The 17290-nt window shown below is 41.5% G+C and overlaps 1 protein-coding gene across 1 annotated transcript in view; it reads left to right on the top strand.

Moving 5' to 3' along the window:
* Nucleotides 1-12470, top strand: part of ACTR3 (ARP3 actin related protein 3 homolog) — a 23096-nt gene extending 10626 nt beyond the window's left edge. The window contains exons 6-11 of the mRNA XM_019554117.1: nt 380-523; nt 1518-1691; nt 2896-2988; nt 4881-5006; nt 10900-10983; nt 11537-12470. Coding sequence (XP_019409662.1) covers nt 380-523; nt 1518-1691; nt 2896-2988; nt 4881-5006; nt 10900-10983; nt 11537-11632 — 717 coding nt within the window. The 3' untranslated portion in view covers nt 11633-12470. The remainder of the gene's footprint in view (nt 1-379; nt 524-1517; nt 1692-2895; nt 2989-4880; nt 5007-10899; nt 10984-11536) is intronic.
* Nucleotides 12471-17290: the final 4820 nt, after the last annotated feature.

Genomic DNA, 17290 nt, shown 5'->3' with positions numbered 1-17290 from the left:
GGGCCCTGGTGAACAGACTTTCCCCGAGTCCCTGCTGCTGGCCCCTGATAAGGTTGTAGGCAGCCACGAGATCTCCCCTCAGTCTCCTCTTGCAGAGACTGAAGAGATTCAGGTCCCTTAGCCTCTCCTCATAGGGCTGGTCATGGAGGCCCCCAACCATACAAGTGGCCTCCTCTGGACCCTCTCCAGGTTCCCCACGTCCTTCTTGAAGTGTGGCACCCAGAACTGGACACAGTACTCCAGCTGTGGCCTGACCAGTGTTGCATAGGGGGGGAGCAAGACCTCTCTGGACCTGTTAGTGATGCCCCTGTTGATGCATGACAGGGTGCGGTTGGCTCTGCATTCTCTCAATGTCTGTTCTTTCCAATTTTACTTTAAGGCTGAAGGCTATGTTATTGGCAGCTGTATCAAACATATTCCAATAGCAGGACGAGATATAACATACTTCATTCAACAACTGCTGAGAGAGAGAGAAGTAGGAATTCCTCCTGAACAGTCTTTGGAAACAGCTAAAGCAGTGAAGGTAAGATGAAAATTCATGGCTGTCAGTCATGTCACAAGAGACTGAATGCTTTTAAAAGCATAATTTAAAAATGTTCTGATCTAAGTGGGAAAGTTGATAAGGAATTAACATTCAAATTCTTGTAAAATACCATGAAATTTTTTCTCCCCCTTCCTCCGCTCCTGGCCCCCTCTCCCCCCGCCGCAAAGGAAAATTTGCTCGTAGCTATGTTTTTCTCTGAAAAGTAAATGTTATAATGATTAATTGGAGACCTGCTAGTGGAAACTGTAAAATAAAATGACATAATTACTACTTTTTATGCCTTCTGCAAATTATTTGCCTTTTTTCTATAACACACATCTTTTGTTATTGTAAAAAGTTGAGCCATAAAGTACATTATTATATTCCATGTTTCTATGGCAGTACTGCAGAACACTTTAGTATTCATTATTTAGAATTTTGGAGGAAAGTAGAAGGAAACTCAATTTAGTCCATTGAGATGTGCTGCGTTCACTTAATGATGCATAGAAATGATTGGTGATAACAAAGCTAATTGCGGGGCAGTATACAAGAGGAAGGGATGGGTGGCTTGATCAAGTCCAGGCAATTGTTTAACAGTTATGAAGTCCAGAAAAGCCCACAAGAACACCTACCGCCCTGCCTCCTCACAAAGCAACCCAACAAAAATAAAACCTTTAAAAATTGCTATATGCCATGTGAGGACAGTACCAATGAGCTCTGCCAATATCTTGGGCTTCTATAATGGCAGGGAATTTCTTAAGTGAAATTATCTAATAGTGTATAGTAAATGTCAGTTCACTTGTTTAGACTCCCTCTCCCCCAAAACCACCAGTTTCAGACTCTTCCTAGGAGTTCAAACCTTTGTTTTTTGAGGAAACTTACTTCTATATTTATATGGGTTCAGACTGCTGCACATTATTTTAAGTTTATGCCGTTTTTTTTTTCTGTTATGTTTTTGGGAGACTTTTACAAATGTACGTATTTAATTTTTCAGGAGCGCTTTAGTTACGTCTGCCCTGATTTAGTAAAAGAATTTAACAAGTATGACACGGATGGTACAAAGTGGATTAAACAGTATACTGGAATAAATGCAATCTCAAAGAAAGAGTTCACCATTGATGTTGGCTATGAGAGATTCCTGGGACCGGAGATCTTCTTTCATCCTGAGGTAAACTGATGTGACTTAACAGCTTTCTTCAACATCTTGGTTTAAGACTAGACCAACAGTTCAGGGGCTAGTGTAATAATTATATTTAATTGCATAATGCATAATAATTGCATCTGAAACCTATTAAAAATGTGCCCATCTCAAATTACACTTTATTGTATTACGGTATTTTAGTATTTACTATGTTTTGGTGTTATAAGAATCTAGTGAGTTTTCTTTCTTGGGGCTATGTAATCTTTAATTATACATATGATGTCTTTTTAACTAAACACAGCACTCCACTAGGAACTTTTTAGAGGAAAGGAGTGACAGTATAGTAGCTTACTTTGTTGCCTTTTCCCCAGTAGTCATTGTATCTTTTTTTTAATCCTGTTTCTCCTCTCTCTGGGCAATTAATTCCAAGTGCTGCTGTTTGTTTAAAATTGCTTCCTCCCACTCATCTCTGGGCAATCAAGTCTTGCTTTCTGGGCCCATTTTTGGAACGGGGTAGGTGGGGGGAAACAAATGAGAAATGAATCTAGCCATTCAATTTTCTCCCCCTTTCTCTTCTGTTTTCAAGACCACTCTCTTATCTTGAATTAAAATACTGGTTTCAGTGCTTATCTTCTGAGAAGGTTGGGCAGCCTTTGAACTGTTACGGTTAACAAAAGATGTGCAAGAAAACTTGACAGAAGGAAAATAAATCGATTAGATTTAATTTTTTCATACGCTTTACTGAATTGCCATAAAAATAAATACATTCTTGTTTCTAATACTTCTCAGTGATTGCACATGTAGCATAATAGCTTCTCTCCCTTCACCTCCCTTGCCCTCCTCTCTTCCTCTATTCGTGATAAACTATTTGCTCACTGAAGTAGGGGGAACAACCCACGGCATCCTGCCGTTATTTCTCCCTGATTAACACTGCTTTTGCAATAAAGACTTTGGAATTAATCTTGAATTAGTCATGGCCCATTTGTAAAGTTTCTGTGGCATGCTGCTTGCAATGGCTGTGATGGCATCTTTATTGTAGCTTTCTTCTTTCAAACTTCCTCCCTCATTTCTTGCTTTCTTAGGATAACTTGAGTAACTTGCCCACAATAGGTCAAGAAGAAGTTTTGTTTGTAAAAAGCCAGAAGTAGTTCAAATTGCAACATTTCTATGGATGTTGAATTATAAAATTTTGTGAAAAACCACCTAATGTGTTTCTATCCAAAATTTTTAGTTTGCTAATCCTGACTTCACACAACCCATCTCAGATGTAGTAGATGAAGTTATTCAGAATTGTCCCATTGATGTTAGACGTCCTCTGTATAAGGTCAGTAACAAGTAAACTTTTAACAGTAGTTGTGTTTCTCAGAAATGTCCAATCTAGAGGTGCGCCAATACATCAGCTGCATATTGGATTGGCACCAATAAAAGCTGACTTTTACATTGTTGGCTTTTTTTGGCTGTTGTAGCCGATAATGTTCTTTGATAAATATAACGCCTTTTGGCCAGGGCTCCCAGACACCTAGGTTCCCTCTCGCCTGTGGGACCAGGATCCCTGGGTTCCCTTGGGAAACGGTGGGTTTTATGTTGCAAGTGGGGGCAGCATTCTAGCTACAAGGGGTCCTGCTTGGGGCTGCTGGGAGTGGGATGCAGGGGGTGCTGTATGTACATGCGTGGCCACATTCATGCGCGTGGCCAGGAATACAGCTGGGCAGCATGGAGAGTAGCTCACTGCAGGTAAGTCTATGCAGGAGAAGGGGTGGGGGTGGGGGCAAATTGAGGCTCCCATGGTGAGGGAGTAGGGCAGGGGCGGGCGGTGCTGCCCAGCCAGGGCAATGCATGGAATCCAGCGCTTGGGCAGGGAGTGGGACGGAGCCACTGCTGGCATGGCGTGGGAGACTGGGGGGTGGGGGGGGCTTCCTGCCATGGTGCACACCCTTGGGTGAGGCATGGGGAGCATGTGCACCCCTCAGATTTGTGCATGGGGCAGATGTGGATAGCTCGCTGTGGGCTTAAGGCTCTCCACTCTGCTGCCTTTCCCTTGGGAATCCTACACCAGCTGCATGCCCACTGCCTGCTCAGCAGCAATGGGGGCAGCAAGTTGTGCCCCCTTCTGTTGGGTGGGCAGGGGGTGTGTGGTCAGCATGGGGCTCCCTGGACAGCAGAATGGAAAGCCCTGAGCCCACAACGGGCAACCTGCATCTGCCTTTGCTCTGCTTGGCTCTGCCCTGCTTAAAAGCATCCCCACTTTTAAAAATGGTGGTGGTGTCGCTTGAACTAAAGTTCATTCAATGCATGTGATGTAGGAGGATGCCAAAAAAAATGGTGTATTTATGTCAGTACATTTTAGAGTACCAACATGAACCCTTTTTTTTTTTTTTGGCATGCTCCAGCAGCCTCCAGCGTGGCATGTAACCAAATCGATTATTGGATTGGTATCAGCCAAAATGGCTGGTTAATGATCGCTATTGATATCAGCCAAGAAAATCTTTATCAGTGCACCCCTAGTCCAATCCCTATGGTTCCTGTATTTGATACAGATGTGTAGTTGTTTGGTTTTATAGTGATATTGTAAATTCAGCAATATATTTCCATTAAAATAGAAGAATTCACTGCCTGTTTCACTAAATGGCTCCATCTTGCAAAGGTACCATATTTTCTTGAATACAAAGAAAATATGCGCTTTTTTTACTGGAAATTGGTGTGCAATAAGTTTGAATGTGTAGACGGATTGCAGTGTTTTGGGATTCTAGTTCCATGTTTACAAAGAGGTAAAACTGGAGAAAAGAGATGAAGAGTAGATGATAATCTGAAGAGAATTCCTTAAACTCTTAAGCAGTTGACCTTGTTTCATTGTGACAGCCCCTAATGAGTGTTTGTTGCACTTCAACTTTTAAAAAATTTGGTATTTTAAAACTTTTATTATTTAATTCATTTCTGTTAAATAGTTACACACAGGCTGAAGAACCATGTCCAGAACAGACTAAATGTTGAGGATCTCAATTTCTAGGGGAGATGAGTAATTTAAAGTGCTCCTCTTGATACTTTTACCTTTTTAAAGGACCTGATAATCAGAAGTGTTAATATGTTGGACTCTTACCTTGTAAACAGAAGTTGCCTGTATAATTATCTTAAGCCTAGTTTCCAAGGCTGTTGACTAATTTCTCACTAAAATTTATTATTTCTAACTACTTATTTCTGTATGCATATTCAATACAGAATATTGTCCTCTCTGGAGGGTCAACCATGTTCAGGGACTTTGGTCGCCGTTTACAACGAGATTTGAAAAGAACTGTTGATGCCAGGCTGAAACTCAGTGAGGAGCTAAGCGGTGGCAGACTGAAGGTTAGTTCTCTTTGCAGAGGGTTCAACATGTGCACTTACGTATGCCTCTCGTTTTGCCTTGTACTCGAAAATCTGGGACTGAAATATAACAAGCAGTGTTACTGCCATGGCACTTTGTCATTGTGAACTAAAGTACTTTTTCTTTTTCTTTTTATTATGAATATCTTCCAGGGTAATTTAGCAAAGATCCATATACTGTAAGGATTTGAGAGTATGCTAGGAAGTAAGCACACAATCCATGTACTGAAGGCAGGTGGTGAATGCTTTTTCCCATGCTTCCACAGCTTAAACCCAAACCCAACTGCTTCCACGATTGTTAAAAGCCTTCTTAAATATAAGGATAAGGCTTACTTTTGATAGTGAAAGGATACTTGGAAAACTTTCAGTGTTTAAGAAAAATTCTGTGTCTGTCACTTGATTGCTGATCCAGCCTTTGCTTCTTTTTTCAGATAGTGAAGCTCAGAAAAAAAATTGAAGTCATTTTATTTCAGGAAGTTTTTAGGGTTTCTTTTCAAACTATTATTAGGATCCAATTTGAAGATAGTATTTAAGGGTGTGTGGCATTTAGTTAAAATAGTGTTTGCAATTTTTCTTTTTAAACTGAACTAAGGTAACTTCATAGGATTTGATATCATTTGAGTTTTTAGCTGAATTACTGTCCTTAAACTCTAAATATCTCTAGCATGTTTTAATGGGATCTCACATATGCAATTTACAGAGTTTCAAAATTACATTCTGTGGGTGCCTACACGCTAGTGCGGAGGCTGCTTTGGCATACTGGAATTCCAGCGCGTCAGCGCAGACTCAGTTAATTGAGTTTGCTGGAGAGTGGCAGTTGCTGTGCTCCAGCTGCCTCCTGCATCTTGTATCAACCTCCCCATGCTTAAAAATGGGGGTGGGGGCTCTTGAACTAAAGCTTTAGTTCAGGTGCTCCCATTGTCATTTTAAAGTACGGGGGTGCTGATATAGGAGACACGGCGGCGCTTTAATTAGAGAAGCTCTTGGTGCTACTCCTAGGTAAAGTGCTGCCCCACACCCCAGCTCTGGAGTATATGTAAAAGTGCCCCGTTATCCCATAGGTTTGAATGATGTAGCTGAACTTGATCAAGACTGGTTATCAGAAAAATACCAGATTCCCCCAGCTACCCCTCTGACATTGCATACTTGTGTGACATAGGTTGTGGCTTGCATGTACCTCTGGTCAGGTAGGAAGAATGACTGAATAGTAAGGAAAGTTTCAGTTGGAAAGTAACGGGGACACGACTGATTAAGAGGGTCAGAAAGGTGGGCTTAGCAAATGGACATGGTAACCCATGGATAGGCAATTATTTCAGCTGGTGGGCCAATAAATGAGTTTTGGAGAGCTGTCGAGGGCTGTGCAAACAACTTCTTTCAGAACATATAATTTTAGCAAATTATAGATTAAAAAAACCCCCCAAAAAGTGAATATTGAAAAGGAAACATCTACTATAATGTATTTTAATTTTATTTCAAAAATATTTTTTCCTGATTTTTGTTTTTTTGAATAGTGTGTGCAATTTGCATAATGGCTCAAAATAAAATCTTACTCTTGTATATTGTGTCAGGGGAAGTGTGTTCAGGGTGCTGGGAGGGGGTTTGTGTTGGGGGGCTGCCAGTGTGCTAGGTCCTGGGAGCTGGGCGAGGGTGGGGGGAAGGAAGAGATGATAGCGCTGGGTGCAGATGTAGCAGTTTGGTGCAGGTACAGGCTACCAACCTTCATATTTGGCCTGTGGCTACTTCTGTAGCACTCCACATAGGGCTGAGCCTTGTCCAAGGCAGCCCACACCACTCTCCCACCCTCACCGGCCCTGTGCCCGCCAACAGCTCCACCCTGGCCCTAGCCCTGGCCAGCATGCACAGCTTCCCGGCAGGGCTGCCTTCCACTTATTTAGCCACTTGTATGTAGCTGTTCATCGCATCAAGTGGGTGGAAGGCAGCTGGGAGCTGGAGCCCTGTGTGCTGCTGCAGGAGCTGCCCAGCTACAGTTTCCGCCCCCACCTGCCACCACTCTCTTACACTGCCTGCTGCCCGGAGCGTTACAGCAGGGCCAGGAGGAGTAGGAGGATCTGCTGGAGGCAGGGGGAGCTGAGCAGTACCCGGGCAGTGGCAGGAGCATCTTCGCTGGGAAGCTGTGCTTGTTGACCAGGGTCAGGGTAGTGCCATCAGCAGGTGCAGGGCAGGTTCAGGTTAGAGCACAGCATGCAGGACTTGGCCCTATGTAGAGCCTTATGGGGGCAGCCAGGGGCCAGATACAATCAATTGACAGGCCGGATCCAGCCCATAGGTGGTATTTTCTCCACCCCTGTGGTAACCTGAGGAAAACGAGAAGAGGTTAGTAAGATGGGAATGGAAGGCTTGGGGTTCTGAAGGGTTTCAAACAACATTGGCTCACGAAAGACATTCAGCTAGTCAAGCCATGTGCTTTGGTGTCTTTGCTCTGTCAAGATTTCAAAGATTTCATAGACATTAGGGCTGGAAGGGACCTTAAGATCATTGAGTCTAGCCTCCTGCCCCAGGTGCAGGAAGTCAGCTGGGGTCACAGGATCCCAGCAAGAAAAACATTCAGGTTTCTCTTGAAAGCGGTCAAAGTAGGTGCTTGAACCACCTCTGGCAGCAGGCTATTCCAGACCCTGGGGGCTCAGACGGTAAAGAATTTCTTCCTTATGTCCAGCCAGAAATGGTTTTGCAGGAGTTTTATAGCCGTTTGACCTTGTAGTCCCTTACAGCGCTCTGAACTAATGTTGCCCCAGGTCCTGGTGGACACCCCTTATGAACTTATAGGTGGCCATCAGATCGCCCCTGAGCCTGCGCTTTTCCAGGCTGAAGAGTCCCATGGCTCTCAGCCTCTTGTCATAAGGTCTGTTTTCCTGACCTCTGATCATGCATGTGGCTCTCCTCCAGACTGTCTCAAGCTTCTCCACATCCCTTTTGAATTGTGGAGCCCAAAACTGGACGCAGTACTCCAGCTGCGGCCTCACCAAGGCTGAGTACAAGGGCAGAACGATGTCCCGGGATTTGCTTGAGAAACATCTATGGATGCAAGCTAGGGTTTTGCTCACTTTACTAGCCGCAGCATCGCATTGCAGGCTCATGTTGATCTTGTGGTCAATCCTGACCCCCAAGTCCCTCTTGTCTGTAGTGCTAGTCAGCGTAGCATATACGGCTGAGACAGGTTTTTCCTCCCAAGGTGGAGAACCTTGCATTTTTCAGTGTTAAACACCATCAGGTTCTCGTCTGCCCATTTCCTGAGCCTGTCAAGGTCAGCCTGGATCACCCGCCTGTCTTCCGGTGTGGATGCTTTATCCCAAAGTTTGGTATCATTGGCGAACGTGACCAGTCCGCTTCTGACTTCAATGTCCACCTCATTAATGAAGAGGTTGAACAAAATAGACAGAAGATCATTAATGAAGTGGCAGAACAAAAAGACAGAGCCTTGAGGGACCCCACTGGTTACAGGGCAGCATGATGATTGACTTTCGTCAACCACCACTCTCTGGGTGCGACCACGGAGCCAATTCCCCAGCCAGTGGATCATGGTGGACCCAAGGCCACAGTTGGCCAGTTTTGCCAAAAGGTGATCATGGGATAAAAGAACAAAAGCTTTTTTGAAGTCAAGATATGTGACATCAATCTCTTCCCCTTTGTCCAGGTGATAGGTCACCTGGTCATAAAAGGAAATGACATTGGTCAAGGACAAGCTACCTGTAACAAACCCATGCTGGCTATCCCTCAGGGTGTTGCCATCAGCTAGTCAGTTAAGAATCGCCTCTCTGATGATGTTTTTCTAAGACCTTCCTCAGGATAGAGGTCAGGCTGATGGGCCTGTAGTTAGCTGGGTCCACTTTCCTCCCTTTCTTGAAGATAGGCACCACATTGGCCTTCTTCCAATCATCGAGCACTACACCAGAGCGCCAGGAGTCCTCAAAGATCTGTGCAGGGCCTGGGCTATGATGCAGGCCAGCTCCTTGAGTACCCTGGGGTGTAAATTGTCAGGGCTGGGTGACTTGAAGATGTCCAGCCTCTCAAGCTGTTCCTTCACAAGGTCAGCAATGATGGAGGGCAAGGAACCACCCTCACTCAGGCATCTCTGTCCTGTAATGGGACCCATGAGACTTGTGAAAGACCAATGCAAAGTACCCATTTAGCAAGTTGGCTTTTTCCTGGGTGTCAGTCGTCAGTTCTCCCTTCTGGTTTAGTACGGGTCCAGTGTTGCTCTTGCTTTTCCTCCGGCTCCCCACATATCTAAAAAAGGACTTTTTATTGTCCTTGGTACTTGCAGCCAGTTGTAGTTCCATCGCAGCCTTGGCTCTTGTGGTTTGCTCCCTGTAGGTCTGGACCAGTGCAGAGTATTCCTCCTTGGAGGTGGATCCCATCTTCCATCATTTTTAGGTCTGTCTTTTTAGATGCAGGAGGACCGCTAGTTCCTTGTTAAGCCAAGGGGGCTACTCTTGATGCCTTTCATCTGAGACTGAATAGCCTTAGCTTGTGCATCTAGGGTTGCTCCCTTGGGGAGCAGCTACTCTTCCTGAACTCCCCTCCTCCTGGGGTTGTGGTTCCTTAGGGCCTCACTAACAAGTCTCCTGAGCTTGTCACAGTCAGCCCTCCTGAAGTGAGGACCTCTGTACTGCCGACTGACTCGACAGCTTTTTGGTGGATGGTGCAGATGATCAGCACATGGTTGCTGTCACCTAGCTTCCCTTCGATCGTTAGGTTGCTGATTAGGTCGTCCCTGGTTGAGTGTACCAGGTCAAGCAGCGCTTTGCCTCTTGTTGGCCTGTAGACTTCTTGAGTCAGATAGAGCTCATCCAAGCACATGAAGCTTTGCGACCTTTTGGATTTGGCTGAGCACTCTTCCCACAAGATGTCATAGGGGACTTCAGCTACCTGGACAGCCATGGACCAGGAGCGTACAGCCTCAGCCAATTCCCTGGTGAACTCCTGGCCAATCTCTTGATTCTGGAAGGGAGGTTTGTAGCAGACTCCCACCATTGTATCTCCTGTGCCATGTTCCCCACAGATTTTAAACCAGAGGGTCTCTAGTTGTCCACTCTGGGTGCTGATGTTGGCTTGTAGGAATACATAACTCTCCTTAACATGCCAATGCACTGCTACAGTGAAGCTGCCTCGACCATTTCCTTAGTATGCGAGGTTGAGTCTTCAACCACAGCTGTCTTGATACAGAGCGATTTATGGTTTGACCTAGAATACCTGCATAACTTGTGTTCTCTTCACTATTTAGTCAGCTATTGGAAACAACAGAATCTCTCAAAACCTTGCTCATCATTCTGGTTTACATTGCTAGATGTGGGGAGCAATTTTCCACATTTTAAAAATGCATGTTATTGAACATATTGTTTCTGGTCAAAAGGTCATCCATTAATCTCTGTATAGGAAATCCAAATTTAGCCATGATTAGAAATGCTAAGGTAGTTAATGCATATGCTGTCTATTTTATACATTGCAGTCAGTTTTATGCAATGAATACACCAGACAGTGTATTCATTTCTAACCACTCCAAATGGATTACAGTTAGCATGTTGTATATGGATGTAGTGGGGAAGAGGCTCAGGCAGTTTGGGTATCTCATTTGTAATTAAAAACATGGTTGTAAATTGCACAGGTGGGCGTTTGTTTAAATTGGTGGAACTAGCCACCTGCAATTAAAATTGATTTTTTTAAAGCCTTGTTTTGAGGAGTAATATATGTCTAACCTTTTGGTTCTGCAGACAAAGCAATGAAGTGTATGTATACATGCTACATTTAAAAAGCCTATTATATTATGGAAACTAAAATCTTTCAGGAAAAATATATGCTGTCACTAGCATCAACAGTGCTTTTATTAGTAATGTGTAAATTTTGTCTGTCTTTGTAGCCCAAACCTATTGATGTACAAGTCATAACACACCATATGCAAAGATACGCAGTTTGGTTTGGAGGATCAATGCTGGCTTCCACAGTAAGTTGGCTGTAAAACCTATTACCTTTCAACCTTCTGCATATAGCTGAAGCTCTAATCTCTCCTTGATGTTTGATACCTATTGCTGTAATTGGGGAGTTACTGGTACTTGAAGGGACAAACCATTTCAAGTAAAAGAGAGACTTTAAAGGTTTGAAGAAGCAAATAAACTCAATGTTACATTATTGTAAATGATTGTGCTTATTGAAGAACAGATTGAATTTTATTAGTAGATGTTAAGAGTCCTGGACCAAAAAATGACAAAGTCAGTAGGGAACTACAGCACGCCTGAGCGAGGGGCTAACGTAAGAGGGATGGGGGTGAGGAGAGGAATGTGATTAGGTTGCAGAAAATATAGTGTTAGCCAGCTAAGCCCGGGGGTGGGGGACTTTATGGCAAAATATACTGTTCGTTATATGGATTTAGTTAGCTGAAAATCACAGCTAAACTCAGGGTTTCCTCATTTAATGTATTTCTCTATTTCCTAATGATTAATTTAATATTAAGAAGCAAGCAACCAGAGTATTTGATTATATGTTTCCTCTTTTTCCAGCCTGAGTTCTACCAAGTATGCCACACCAAAAAAGATTATGAAGAGATTGGTCCTAGCATCTGTCGTCACAACCCAGTGTTTGGAGTCATGTCTTAAAGCTGACCTCAGAGGGGTCAGGGATATGGGAGGTGGGGGAAAAAGAGAGAGTTTCTGATTACTTGTTTGTCTGGATGAATGGTATTAAAAAGATTATCATAACTTGACAATAAGAAAAAAAAAAAAAGACCAAACACAATAAACAGGAATATTTTAATAAGTGTCTCAACATGCGGCTGTAGTGGAAAGCCAGAATGATTAAGTTTTTTTTCTTTAGATTGAATATTTGAACCTGTGCGTAACAAACAAAGAAGTGGGTTTTAGTTCTTTCTGTGCCCTAATATTTTGTATATTAATGAATTATCCAAGATTTGATGGAATTTGACGGTGTGTAGATAGTCAGCTCTCTCTAATGCTTCGGTTGTACCCTGACCTGGGTACAATGCAAGAGCTTGTTTATATTTCATACTTTTTTATACTTTGAGGAAAAAATATCAATTAAAGGAAAAAAATGTAATATTTGAGGAAAAATACCAATGACCAACTTTAAGGTAAATTAAAAAATATGTCCACATGAAAGTTTACTCATGTGACTCTAGTTACTGCAAATTATGACCAATCTGAATTCTGGGTTCCATACAATGCAACTTTGCAAGTGCTTTTGGAACTAAGAAGATAGTATCTTGGATTAACCAATGCCTGCTAGTGCTTTCTGATTACTCGGTGCATTTTCATTCAATTTCTTGCTTTAAAAAAAAAAAAAGGTAAAGACCAGACTGTTGGACCAGTATTGCAGTTCTGTAGTGTCATTTCTAATTAAAACCAGATAATCAGATTATCTAAATTGGTGTATTTAAAATCTAACACCATTCCAATAAAGGCACAACATTTCTTTTTATGTTTGTGTGAGGTGTTTTAATCTCATTACGTGAAAGGTCCTGAGTGCTTTTGTACCTTACCTGTCTACAGTAGTTCAAGCACAGCATTGTTTTGCAAGATAGAGAACTTTGCATGCTTTGTACAAACTGAAGTGTGAGCTTTTGAGAACTGAAATTTGTGTGCTTGTCTAAATAACTTGTTTATTCATTTTGGCATTTGGACTTTGTCATTTACATAATTTCTTGCTGCAGCATCAGGTTTTTTCATTTTCAGTTTGTCATGGTAGACAAGAGACAGCATTGTGTTGTTGCTGTTTTTTAAAATCTGTATAGTCTCTCAAGGAAAAGTAGACTTGCTTATTAACAAGTAACGAGAGGGTAAATCTTTTCTCTTCTTTCTAGAAAGAAAGTTTTATGCATTTAATAATAATGTTTGCGATTTCTATCAGTGTTGGAAGCTAGGAAATACTGAAGATTTTGAAAGGATATACAGCAGTAGGTTCTTAAGCTGAATTCACAAATTCAGTGATATCCGTTAACGCAGAAGACGACAAGAGGGAGGTTCCTGTAACTTGATTTTTTTTTTTTTTTTCACTGAAATGAAAAACATTATGGGAATCAAACACAGAGGTGAACTTTCAGATGCAATATCTCATGCGCTCTGATGCAAAGCAGAAAGCCAGGACAATTCTATTAAGCCATTACTCATGCAATGGTGAGAATAAGACTTTGAAGCAAAATGGAAACTTGTTAAATAATCAACAATATAAAATTGTTATTAATTAGCTATGGTTGCTGTTGTCCCCTGATAATTGCTGTAATCTTTTGTGCTTTGGTTTTTGGCTAAAAATCAGCACAAAAGCACCCTAATTAACTTTTGGAGTTCTTCATAGGTTTGTAAATGGTGAATTTCAAGTTCACAGGTGAGATTAAATTGCTTTGCTTATGAGGGATTTATTTCAGTGATGTTATTAAAATCCAGTGAACCAACTACAAAGTATTCTATAATCCATATTTCCAATCCATACTGTAAAAATTGTTTCAGATAAATGCATTGTTTATAACCAGCTGAAGAGATGGACCTTGACTTTGTCAAATTACTTCACTTCTGGTTGCTGCTTGTTACCTGTGGGTGTGCTGAACTGAAGCTATTAACCTGTTCAGTGTTAATATGAGCCACAATATTTAACTGCTAGTGCATATGATGGTTAACAAAGGGAAATGTAGTAATATGAAACTACCACTTACACTTCATGGCACCTATACAGGGGTTTTGTTTTTTTTTAAAGATCATTTTGTGAAAGTCATTACTCAGGTTTTCTTTGCTGCCTTGCTTTGCCAACAATCAACATTTTTCAGCTGTAGTGTTCCAGTTTGCTACTGGCCTGAGCACTTACTGTCAGTGTTGTGTGGCTGTGCCTGACATAAAGAGATCTCTGTGTGGAGATGGTTCACTTTTGCATTCACCAGAGCCATATGTCAACACTTCCTTTAATCGTAGAGCATGGTCTCAAAGTGCACTTACCCCAGAATGACCTAGCCCTGCAGCAATGCGCTGTGTTCTAGCTGCCTCTGGATTCCTGATACGGCTGTCTCAACCTGACTGCATGAAGCTCTGCCTCAGTAATACATTTCTCTTTCTGTAATCCAGTGAATCCCTTATGAGGATTATTTTACTGTTTCCTGGCCTATCAAATCTTTCCTAAAGGGAGGGTTTCTAAAATGATTGAACAAGGTAACTGCTGCTTTGTTATGGCAGAGAAGGTTCATCCCAAGAAAGAATACTTTGTTGCTGCACGCTTTTTTAATTGATAGATCTGTTTTAATTTAAAGGGCTGGATAAATTCTCTTCTATTTATAATCACTGCTTTCCCACCATTTAAAAATGTGTTGCATTTCGACATGGCTTGATTTGGTAACAAAAGTCTGTTTTTCTTTTTTTAAAGCAGCTAAAATGACCTAAAATATTACTAGAAATAATTATCTGCACTTTGGAAGGACTAATGTCACTTTCATAATCTCCAGCATAAGCTTTAGAGATGCTCAAAGAAACTTAGGTGGTTCTAAATGTTCTGTTTAAATTGAAATGTTTAGCTTTGATTATCTTCTCTAACTTTCACATACTGTTCTAAACAACAGCTGCAGAAAACACTGATGTAAAATTTTCATCAGTGATAGAAAAGTGTAATTCAAGAGCTGTATTAGCAAGCACTAAATAAATGCGCAGTAACTGGAGTTACTGTGCCGTAGTGCTGGCAGATGTCTTTTAGGTGTTGCTACTGCACTGTAGCTTCATAATACTGTGCAGTACCCTGCTTGCACTGTCCGTGCTATGATGTGCTACCGTGCAGTATTTTTCAGCAGCTGCACAGTCAACATCTGGTATAGAGATGCCCAGTATGTAGTAAAATGGCAGTGGGGACACGATGCCCAGCTTTATTACATTGTAAACAACTTGAATGTATAGTAAAGTGACCGCTTAAAACGTGTACTCAGGCAGGACACTGTGCGTGTCCGCTCCACTATCTCAGTGGAGAAGGGCTCCTCTGCCACTCAGTGGTTTGCCACTGTAATAACACCTATTTTCGGGTAGCCAGCTTAGGAAAGTTGGCAGTCTGCTCCTTCCTGAGGAATAAATTTACTATAGGGTCAAACCTGTGGTAAATTACTTTGCAGTAATTATTTTGTGCGTCTGGGTTAGCACTTGAATTAACATGCAAGAAATAGAAATGCCCAATGTATATTTATTATTTTTAATGGTATTGACCGCGGGACTCTAATACACACGTCTGTTGCAAAGACTTAGTATGTGTTAGGCCAAAAGCTGTGTAACTTTCAGTTCTATATCAATGTTATAAATCTGATAAATTAGCAGATCCTTCACAATAAGCCTCTTCTGAATATGCCGACTTGTGTAAGCAAAAATTGCTTGTGAAAATTTTTGAAGAGGAGCAGCTTTGAAGCCACATAAATTAAAAAAGCTTCAGTCTTATAACTTCTTTAAAAGTGGCTGTACGTAAATGGAAGGGAAATGGTAACTTCATGAAAGGCAGCAGATAGCTTATGTCTTGGAATTTGATAACGGCACCTAGTAGGGCATGCTTCTGGGAGCTGAGACAGCACTGCGGCAGTGGTGCTAACCTGCATACATTGCATAACCGGGACATAGCCACGTCCATTTGGAAAGCAGTACACACTAGATGAGATTTATTGCACACTGCAGCTTCTAATTAAGGGTGGTGCGTTCCACATATGAGCACAGGCTAGAGATGAGTTGCATCACTTAAAGTACAGAAGCAAAATGTGGTTAGAACTGTTGCTTGCCTCCTTTTGGCTTTGTCCAGTGGTCTTGACCAAACAAAAAATCTCTTTAAATGAAATTTTTAGGCTGACTTGTTTGGAAATCCAACCTTTCCCCTAAGTACCAGGGAGCTACCTTGAACAAGATTTATTTATCCATCATCGCAGCAGTAACTAGATCAACAAGTAGCATCAGTTGGTCTCTCAGGAAGTCAGCTTGCATTTTTACCCTTTGACAGGAAAAGAATAGTACATAGCTGGCAGCTCTTGGGCGTATGGGAGAATAGGAGATTTCTGTTGACAGTGAAGACTGTGTACTTTGCATCCAACTCTTAGTACGCTCCACCACTACTAATCAGTAGAAACATAGTGCATGCTGGGGAAAATTTACAAGCTTTTTCTGCTTGCTGTCAACAACATGAAAATGGCTGAAGCACTGCATGAAAAACCAGTTAAGCACACTCTGAAACCAACTGTATTCCTTGTGTAGAAGGGGAGCTGTCAAACCCATACCAGTCTCGCTGTACTTCACAGTCGGCTATTACAGCTCTCAGGGATCCTATTTTTTCTAGTAAGACCGTTTATTAGCGACCACTCGGTTTTTAATGGCTGCCAGATTCCTGGTCCGAGTGAGGAGGTTTATATTTTATCTAGCTTCATGGGCATTACTTGCAATATACAATATTTATTTTGCTAATTAGGATCAACAGGATTAAGTTCTGCAATTGTACTAGGATGTAAGGAAAGTATTTGTATTACACTGTGGAAAATAACTATTTCTTTGGAAGACAAAGCAGAAATGAAATCTAATCCTTCCATATATTATAATGCAGCCATCACTCTCGCATAACAAGCAGCTGAAATAAAGCCATTCATTGGTCTTTCAGTCTATGGAGATAGACACTTAGGCCCTGTGATCAAAATGCCTTATAAGTATTTATAATAGCAAAAATAGCACATTTCCCTTTCCAAGTCTCTGATAGATAAAGTTTCATTGGTTTATAATTTATCTGGAAATGGGAGCGTATAGGATTGGCTTGTTTGCTTATGTGTGGGAAGAAATTATTGAAGGTTGAGTAAAATGAATGGTATTTAGTCCTGAAAGTATTTTCCTGATCGTTCTTATCTTTTTAGGACCAAATTTGTTAACGTTCTGGATATTTTCATCTTTAGTGCTGCCTTGGGAAGTGAAGCTTTGGAGCTAAATAAAGAGGTTTTTTAGCTGGAATTTCAGACAGTTGTTAAAAATGTGGAGCCTTTTCTAGAATGAAAAGGAAACTGGTTTGTATTTTCTTGCTATGGTCACGACATTGCTAATGGCTCAAATTCAGCTCCTTCAGAAGATGATATAGAATAGGCCAATGTAAATTAAAAACTGTATATATTTTTGGAAAAGATAGATAAATGGGCCCTATATTTCAGATTATACATGAGGTAAAAATAAATTTCTTGTTAATTTCCTAAATCATGTACAAATAGCTTGCTTCAACATAAGAAAAGGGCTACTTAAACTTTCAACAACTTAATTCAGGATTTACAG

This window comes from Crocodylus porosus, unplaced genomic scaffold (assembly GCF_001723895.1).
Source record: "Crocodylus porosus isolate Cpor-Errol unplaced genomic scaffold, CroPor_comp1, whole genome shotgun sequence".
Lineage (NCBI taxonomy): Eukaryota > Metazoa > Chordata > Crocodylia > Crocodylidae > Crocodylus > Crocodylus porosus.
Note: the sequence above shows the minus strand (reverse complement) of the source record. Positions and strands in the feature narration are given on the sequence as shown.